The following is a 9,956-nucleotide window of genomic DNA, read 5'->3' on the forward strand; positions in this document are numbered from 1 at the left end:
GGGACGATTTTTCAGAGTGAAGCCTCAAAAATGTACCCATGGGTATGAATTATAATAAGTCCATAATTCATAACTCGCATTCGGACTAAAAGTGTGGCGGTGCGCCGGACCGGGAAAAAAACGCCAGATTCGGTCACTCCAGGTGGGCGAGACTCACAACTTTGCGTATTCCCTCACTGTTTTGAAAATCGCTCCGTGAGCGTTCGGAGCACTCTCTGGAAATTGTAAAAGAGTGAGGGAGCGTCCGATTCCTCTGAGTCGGGTATCGAAGCGTCCGGCCCGCTCTCCTGAGAACATCGATGCCTTCGTTTTCGACGTACGCCTTGCGGATCGATTTTTACAACGTTTTTTGGCCTTTACTCTGGCCGACCGGCAGTGTTGGGGAAGCTACTATGAAACTGTAGTTTGACAAGCTACTAGCTACTCGTAAGTTAAAGTAGTTAAACTACAGTCAAGCTACCCTTTTGGAAAAGTAGTTAGCTACACTACAAGTTACTATCAAAAAGTAGCTAGCTACATTGAAACTACTTTTGCTTTTTTTGAACAACGTATATTATAAATAACTGAATAAGTGTCTGAGGAATGTTTTAAGTAAAATATTTAGTGTTTAAAACAATGCAATACAATTATGATTTCAAAGAGTATTGTTTTATTACACACAACACTCAAATATCTCAGACTGTTTGTCAAAACACGATGGCGCAAACGTTAGTGGTCTTTTATGGTCATTACCAAACTGGCGGACAGATCATGGCGGGTCATTGTAATTAAATCAGAAATAGAAATTTGATGTAACATAGAGAGCAATAAAGCAGGATAATTAATACTTTTAAAATGGCCATTACTCGCCTGTATGTGCGTCCTTAAATGCGTGCTTAATGTCTTCAACGAAGACAGCGTTTTAAACTTTGGTTTGCAAAGATTGCATACAAAAGTGTAACCTTTACTTGTCGTTTCTTTGAGATACATGAACTTGGACAAATAAGGCCATGGGTAATTAACGTTAGTTGTTTCTCCATCCTCCAAATCTGCCGCCACGTCTTGCTTCATCATGGGCTGTGTCAATCCACTTCTGTACGTCAGTGAACCGTTAGCCGCAAGATGCGTGATTAAACAACAGGTGGCGGTAATGGCAAAAAATTAGTTTGAAATCTAACAAGAAGAATATCCTTGCATCGCGCTGATTCGCGCAGGCTCGACAAAACGCAATGTAGCTTTTGCTCGCGCTACACCGCTACTTGCTGCAAAAAGTAGTTAGCTACTGGAAAAGCTACACTGTTTAAAGTGGTGATGAACTGAAAAATCAAATTTTGACATCTAAGAGGTCATCATATTATAATAATATCCTGTAAGTTTCAGAACTGAAAACGTCCTTGTTAGTCCAATAAAAGCTTTTATTGACACCAGGCTCAGCAAACGACTCGTTTTTCAAAGTGGGGAACTATGACGACAAAGAGGATAAAACACCACCCCCGCAGAAGAAGATCAACGCCTACTTCAACACGGCCGGTTTAGCCCCGCCCACCGATTCGCGCATTACACGAATCTCATTATAATATGCAAAACTGTTATCCACTCACAGCAGTGGGCGTTTACTTCCAAGTCTTCAATGCGAGACGCCCATAAAAACCGAGCGTTTTTGAGCTAGGCTCAAAACTAGGGTAGAAAATAGCCTATTACTTATTCATTTTGATGTTTTTGAATGTAAAAACCAAGCGAACGTCATAAGTTGACCTCAGACAACAATATAAAAAAACTTAAAAAGCCAGTTCATGACCCCTAAAGCAACTGAGCTACTGCCAAGCTACTGAAAAATGTAGTTAAGTTAGTAGCGTCGCTACTTGTAGTTAACTACTCCCCAACGCTGCCGACCAGTACGAGGGTAAAACCAGAGACGGGTCGCGTTTGATGTGGGATTTCTCGCTTGCCGAGCGACCCACAGCAATGTGCTTGGGCTCGTTGCGAGCGGCAAAACACACGCTTTACAATGACATAAAAATATATGTATACCGGCTTTCGTGACTCCGAAAGACAGCCGTTTTTGTGCAGTGAGTGTCACGATCCAGCGGCGAGCCCTTAATCGAGGCCAATTTGACCGCTGTCCTCTCGGGCGGACAACGTACAACGTTTCCAGCATTTGGAAACGGCAAATGATACACTTTAATTTGACACAAAATACATGAAAAAAACTACATTTTTGGCTGAAATACAAATATTTTTGTATGAAAACGTTCACAACAAAGCTTTGGATGACCACGACAAGGGTGATCTGACCCCTGTTCTCTCGGGCAGCGAACAACGTACAATAGTGGGCTTGGGCTCATGTGAAAATGCAAAACATGAGCTTTCCGATGATATAAGATTCGCTCTGATTGGACTTTGTTTTAATGAACAATAAATAAATTCGTACGGGCAGCTTTTCAAAACATCTGCCTGGATTCACTGGCCTCGTGGCCTGAAACAGGCTCTCTGGCTTTTTTTTTAAGGGGTGGTTGATTATAGTTTCACTTTTTTAACTTTAGTTAGTGTGTAATGTTGCTGTTTGAGCATAAACAACATCTGCAAGGTTACGACGCTCACAGTTCAAAGCAAAGGGAGATATCTGCTTGAACAGAAATAGCTTTTTAAGGACTACAACAAACGTCCGGTAGGGACTACACGAGCTTCCTCCCGGGTTAGTGACATCACTAACCCTAAAATTTACATAAACCCCGCCCCCAGAACGCAATTTATAGATTATCATGACAGAATATGCTAATTGAAGATAGTTAACTCCACATCAGCTGCATAAATTCATCAACTAACCATTCAGAGATGTCCTGTTACATTCAACATGTTGTCACTTCTTCTTGAGTCTCTCCATCTTTGTCCTGAACATAAAAGGCTAAAAAGTTTTTTAAATTTTCAGTGTGTGTCTGCGTGAGGTAATCGAAGCTGCTAACACACACACACACACACACACACACACTGGCCCTCTGTGCCGGGAGCAGCAGCTCATTTGCATTTAAAGGGACACACACACAAATGGCGCGTTTTTGCTCACCCTCAAAAAGTGACAATTTTAACATGATATAAAAAAATATCTGTGGGGTATTGAGCTAAAACTTCACATACACACTCATCAGAGACTTATTTTACATCTTGTGAAAAGGGCATTACACCACCCCTTTAAACTTTTAGGTAAGGCTTTGTCAAGCAAAGTTCATCTAGACAAACTTTTCTAGTATTTCTGGTTCTCTAGTCGATGTTTGCTTAGACGAAGGCCTTGTTTGTTTGTCCTCAGGATTCAGTCAGGGGATCCGCCGCTCTGTGGGAGGACTGGCCACCATCCTCGGTCCTCTCTGGGCCGGCGGGCTGACCTCTGACCTCCATGTGATGATGGGGGTGATGATGGGTCTGCTTGTCCTGCTTACCGTGAGTCTTGTTTGGAGCATCTAGTGCACACATGAGAGTGTGAGGACACACATTGAAGACATTTGAACAGCTAAACTCTAACTCCTTGTGAATGATTGACAGATCATGATGGTGGTGTCGTATGAGCGTCTGGTGGAGCCTGTAACGGTGGACAGTCCGACAGGCGCTGAATCTGAAGACTGACACAGGTACTCCACACCAATGATGTTTTCGTCAGTGATGACGATAACGAAATGATTTCGTTGACGCACTTTTATTTTATGACGATAACGCGACGATGACTAGCTAAAAATGGCTCTAAGCTGACTAAAACATGACGAGACGTTTTCGAGTTTTCGTTGACGAGACGAGACAGAACGAAAATTATAATAAGTCTGACGTTCACAATGCATGTCATTTCTGCCTGTTTTCGTGCAATCTGTCTGTATTGAGCTAAAAAAAAAGTATCAGCAATGCTGCCGTTTCCTATCCTTGTTTTGGGTAACGTTACGCGGAGCACCCGGCCGCCGCGCGCGCGCGCCAGATTCATCACAGGTTTTATCGTAGTTTAGTCAACCCAATGGAATCGGACAAAAACTACGATAAAACCTGTTGGAAAGCATCTTTTGCAGCCATTTTTGTGTGAGCATATCAGTGAACATCCCTGACCACTCGCTGAGTTTCACGTCTTTGTAAACTAAAGTTTAATGCGTTTTATGAATGATTGTTCCAGTGCACATAGACAACCATTGTGTAGGTGGGGGGTAAACCTAAAATTCTCGGGACAGCAGCATTTGTCCAAATTTCAATCTTAACCGTTCTATTTCATCAGAAACGATCTTAAAACAGGGCTTTAAGTGTAAAATACCGAATTAACCATTTAAAGACCAAATTGTTTACAGTTTTCAGGAATTGTCTTATTCATTTTTATGTTCAACACACTTCAAGTGTCATGTTTGTTTCATACTTTATATTCAAGTATGCATTCCTAACAACCTATGTTCAATGCACCTTATTTTTTATTTATGTTATTATTTTGTTTCAGAATGTTTGCAACTTTGCAGTTTGCACAAGTTAAAGATAGACAGGGTTGTATGATGTTTGTGTTTACAAATAATATGCATCTTGTTGTTGCACTGGCAGACAAGTTGAAGTGCAAGTTGTAGATCATAAGTATGTGTTCCTCAATAGCTTATATTTTGGGCACGTTGTTCATTGCACTTTAGCAATTTCTCAAATAAAGCCACAATTGCCAAAGTAAGAATGTTTTTATTCCTGGCTTTTTTGGAGTAAAACAGTGATTCCACTGTTACCACTTTATCTGTGTGTAATGTTGTAGTAGCTCAATTTTTTTGCTGTTTAAACTTTAAACCATTCCTTTATTACTGTGATTACTGGTGAAAATAGCATTTAATATTCATGGAAAAACTATAACTTGAAATATGGGGATAAAAGGTTTCTGCCCAATGTGACAATGAAGTACAGCTTGGCAATGGCAGCACTGCATCTCCATCAATGAGAAAGTCTAGTTTATTATGCAAAGGTTTTAAGGTTAGCTGTTGTTTTATGAATTGCAACACTTGCTACAACCTGTCAAACCTAAGCCCATTTCCAATACTTTTTGACCTAAATTAATTTGTTAAAGACTAATTTTTTTTCTTTTTTTACTAAAATTGACTAAAACTTGACTTAAACGTTTTTGTGTTTTCGTCGACTAAAACTTGACTAAAACTATTAGGTTTATAAGTGACTAAAATGTGACAAAAACTTAAAAGCATTTTCGTCCAAAAGACTAAGACTAAAACTAAAAGGGCTGCCAAAAACAACACTGCTCCACACTTGAGCTTTCGACTGCCCACGTCTCACATTTTTTAGATGCAAAGACACGTTGTGTGTGAATGGCCCCGAAATGGGAGAAAAACCAAAGGTCCGTCTAGCGCATGTTTCCAGTGAAAATAATGGAAAAGCATTGCAGTGGAAAGCAAAAACGCATTCTGTGGACACGGCGGCGTATTGTTTCTTCTGTTGTTGTCTGGAGTATCCGAGGCATTCGCTGTAAAGGCTCCGCCCACTTCTGGAAAAGGGGAGGGGAGCAGCAGCTCATTTGCTTTTTAAGATACACACACGGAAACAGCGTGTTTTTGGCATTTTGGGAATGGTGTAGTAAATGATCTGTGGGGTATTTTGAGGAGAAACGTCACAGACACACTCTGGGGACTTATATTACATCTTGTAAAAAGGGGCCTAAAAGGTCTCCTTGCTCACATGACTTATGCCCCGTTTACACGAAGGGAAGACGCAGATACTTCCCTGCGGTTTGGCCTCTCATTTACATGAAAACCCCCGTTTTTATCACAGAAAACGATTATTTCTAAAAACTCCGGCCAAAATGGAGATTTCTGATAACGCCGGTTATGTGTTGCCGTGTCGACTGGGAGAAACGGGGTTTTAGGTTCTCAAACGTCACATTATGCGGCAGAAAATGCTTTACGTCACGTGAGCGGCCAGTTTGGCAGAGTTATGATGGCGCTCAGTGGTGGTAAGTAATGAAGTAAAAATACTTTGTTACTTTACTCAAGTATTTTTTTCGGGGATCTGTACTTTACTTGAGTGTTTTATTTGCATCTACTTTCACTTTTACTCCACTACAAAGTCTACTTTTTACTCTAATACATTTCCCCATGCCCGCTCCAAGTATTTATTACACTGGCTTTCCAAACCAATGAAAAACTTGTTTTTCTTTTGAAAAAAAGAACGCGCAAGCTCTTTGCCAGCATACGCTCACATAGCAGTCAGTTGGCCATTGACCGCAGAAACCGGTGAAGGTGCAGCTCGCGCTGCCAGCAATGATCCCAAGATTCCCGACAGGGATCACCCATGGCCATATATCAATGATATGTTCGAATTCAAGTCAAGTCTTCTTCATTTATATAGCGCTTTTAACAATGGAGATTGTTTCAAAGCAGCTTTATAGAGATAAACATACAATTTACGGTAACAGAGATTCACTTCAGAATTCACTGAAGTCAATGGAGACTCTTATCGGCTGAAATGTCTTCTTTGCCTGCCACGGGTGAATGAAATTTCAGCATTCAAAACTTCACCCTCAAATCTGAGAAAACATTGAGGTGAGTTGACGTTAAAGCAACATAAAATAATGTTTCCAAAATCGTTTCAGCGGTTCATCAAGTCGTAACAGGGTGAAAGGCACTTCTGCCTTCGCTTTGTGGTCCTATATCTGCTAGAACCACACTATATAAGTTTGCTAGATCGGGTCGCGTTTCTGTAGTTCGAATGAGACATAAGAAAACTACAAATTTGACTTGCTTTACGGCAAGCGTTACAATTGGACATCATTCACTCTAAAGCCGGTGCTGGATAAACAGTGGATAAACAGCGAGCATGCGTGCGACAGTAGGCTGCGGTAGGCTAAATTATTTACGACAGCGGTAACGGACAATGCCGCTTCTAACCTGTAGGGGGACCGCAGAGGAAAAGTTCTTAATGTTACTATTGTTAGGCAAGTGATTTCATATTGAAATGTGCCTTGTAAACAGCTAGCTAACAAATCCTTAATTGCAGTATCTAATCTTATCATTTGTTCAAATAAAACATTCCATATCACTCCCAAAACAATTGATCTGCTTAATTATTGATATTTACAGTTAATTTGAATATTTACTTTTTACTTTCGGTACTTAAGTACGTTTTGAATCGGATACTTTTGTACTTTTACTCAAGTGATGTTTGAATGGACGACTTTCTACTTTTACTGGAGTAATTTTTTATTTAGGTATATATACTTTTACTCGAGTATAACTTTTGAGTACTTTTGCGGGTTGATGTAAATGACAACTTTTTTTAAAAAACGATGTTGTGTGCGCGATGTTATTATTGAAAACGGAGGGGGGGGGGAAATATTAGTTTCTCTAAATACCCGGCTATGTGTAAATGTGGCCTCAATCATGGGTTTCTTCAAGTATCATACAGTTATGATGTTATTTAGTATCCCCCCCTCCACTCCCCCTAATATTATATAGAAACATAACTTTTCCCTTTCCTGTCAAAAATGAGTCAAGAAAGTGTGTTTTTTTAATCACAAATTTATTACAAAGGAAATGTAAGGTCTAGTTGAGTATATTGTATAGTGGGGTATTGTATGAATTTATTCAAAATATAAATTTATTCAGTTCAGTTCATGTTTTTTAATTGGTTAATTGAAATTAATTTTGATTTTGGATTTTGAAATTATTGAAAAGAAACTCTGATCGAGTAGTTTGGCTAAATGTTTATTATTATGAAGGGGGAGAAAAATATATATTTTTACAAAATTGATACATTTATCATGAATATTTCCTCACCACAAGTCATGTGGTACAACCAACAAGCAGAATCATTAAAAAATACATATTGTTTATGAATACATCATGTGTAAAAAAAATATTATTGTTATTTAAATTAATTAAAATTGATTTAGTATATTATTAAATTGAAACTTGAATGATATAAAGTTCTTTTTTTTTCAAATATAAAATGAATATAAAGAGTGCATTTCAATCAATTTGCTACAATTTTTATGTGGCATGGACAACTTTCTAAATAGTTTTAGCATGTTGATGAATATGACTATGTTAAAATATTTGGTTTTGATTATTGCTGCTATGTATTAGCGACTGCTAATAGATACACACACACTCTGCTGTGAACATGTAAGATCTGCTGCTGCATAAATACACATTAATCCCGAATCAGATCTAGGCAGGGGGAGCTGGGGAGGTGGAGGGGTTCAGAGGAACTAGCTTACAGCAAACACTGAACCAGACTATTTAAATGTTCAGCAAGCGATCTCATTGGCTGCAGGATCAGCAGAGCCAATCAGCTTGTGTCATGCGGTAATGATGAGATTGCTTGCAGATTGCATGTAAAGGACCATCAGCCTTAAATAAATACATCATTTATTTGTTTCTAGGTGTGTGCCGTTGTTGGTGAGCAAGCTGTTTACTGACACATTGAACTCCAATAAATATTTTGGAAGCGGTCTAGGGTCGATTCTCCGGTGACGACTGAAGAGAATCTGCATTTACTGCAGGAACAAAAGTAAGTGGCGGTGAATGCAGCCTTCAGGAGTCGGGTAAGGGTCGAGGAGGGTCTTCATCTCTGCTCTGTGCAGAGTCGGATCAAGACAAAGACTTTATACTACCACATTTCTACTATATTTCCTATGGAAATTGCAGGAGATCAGATGTTTTATGATTAAGAACGAACAGGCCACATTCAGAGGGAACATCCGTTTATGTGTTTCATGATGTTTTTTATAGTAATAAAGAGATTAATGCATTCAGTTTAGGGCAATATATTTTGGAGCTGCTGACTGATGATTGAAAAAAAGATATCATATATTACTAATGTGTTTTAGAAAGCTTCAGGATTTATTTCTTTCTTTCTTTTTTCCATTTGATAAGACTTCTGCTACTTTCAATAGTCATATTTTACCACCTCAGGCCTAAAGTACAGTAAGATATGTCGATTATAATTGAAGAAAAAATAATAACCCCATTACATTTACTTTCTCAAAAATATTTTGTAAACCCTGTTACATCTGAAATGTTCTGGGGTTGAATTTTACAGGATTGAATATTAGAATATTTCTCATTTAAGCATCATTTTCTTATACCAAGAACAATATTTGTTTCTAAAATGTATCATACAAGATGACTTGATATTGACAAAACATATATATTATATTTTCATGTCATTAAGATTAAACTTATTTTTTAAATGTCAGCATGATGGGGTTGAATAGTAAGTGCAAGAATCCTGTGTATAATCCTGCATTATCAAAATATAGAAAATATTACAAAAATAAAGAAACCAGTGAAAGCAGAAATATCCATTTAAAATGCACTGGTGTTTAATAGGGACACAGAAATTGTACTATATTAAGATAAATAAAAACTAAAATATTTCATGATGTTTGTGTTGATAAAATATTAGATAGATGTTAATGGCCTGTTCAACTGTGTAGAATACAACATTACATCAACTGTACACTAGAGGACACCCTTAACCCAGAACAAAGTACCAGCAACCTTCGAGAATGAGAAATATTGAGGTGTTTCTGAATCCGTGATCATTTAATATCTCTCTTTTTCTCATCTGCTTTGGCTGATTGTAAAATGCCAGTATTTGTTCGTGAAATTGCAATGATGATCACTACTATGCAACGACATATACTCTTGTCAATTCACATGTTTATAAGAATGACACTATAGTTTTTTTCTTTTTTATAATTAAAAATTTTGTTATTCACAAACATAGAATGAATGTAATTGTCGTTTTAACATATTCAATATACGTGTCATAATGTGTGTCATGAATTTGCACAATTTAAGTGTGTGTGGCCAGACATATAGCTTTATGTGGAACCAACCATATTTATTTATTTTTTATGTTTATTAATTTTGTTTTTAGTGCAATTTTATGTCTTGTGTTTTAACGTGGTGAATTTAACCTTTCAACTTTTGATTCATTTACATTTGGTCACACTTTATTATGTCAGATTT

The 9,956-nt window shown here is 38.0% G+C and overlaps 1 protein-coding gene across 1 annotated transcript in view; it reads left to right on the forward strand.

The window, feature by feature from the left end:
* The window catches only part of mfsd8l1 (major facilitator superfamily domain containing 8-like 1), an 18,531-nt gene extending 10,008 nt beyond the window's left edge, over positions 1-8,523 (forward strand). Inside the window, exons 10-12 of the mRNA XM_056260527.1 lie at positions 3,284-3,414; positions 3,517-3,602; positions 8,363-8,523. Coding sequence (XP_056116502.1) covers positions 3,284-3,414; positions 3,517-3,597 — 212 coding nt within the window. The 3' untranslated portion in view covers positions 3,598-3,602; positions 8,363-8,523. The remainder of the gene's footprint in view (positions 1-3,283; positions 3,415-3,516; positions 3,603-8,362) is intronic.
* Positions 8,524-9,956: the final 1,433 nt, after the last annotated feature.

Source organism: Rhinichthys klamathensis, unplaced genomic scaffold (genome assembly GCF_029890125.1).
Source record: "Rhinichthys klamathensis goyatoka isolate OS25496 unplaced genomic scaffold, OSU_Roscu_1.1 h1tg000009l_1, whole genome shotgun sequence".
Taxonomy (NCBI): domain Eukaryota; kingdom Metazoa; phylum Chordata; class Actinopteri; order Cypriniformes; family Leuciscidae; genus Rhinichthys; species Rhinichthys klamathensis.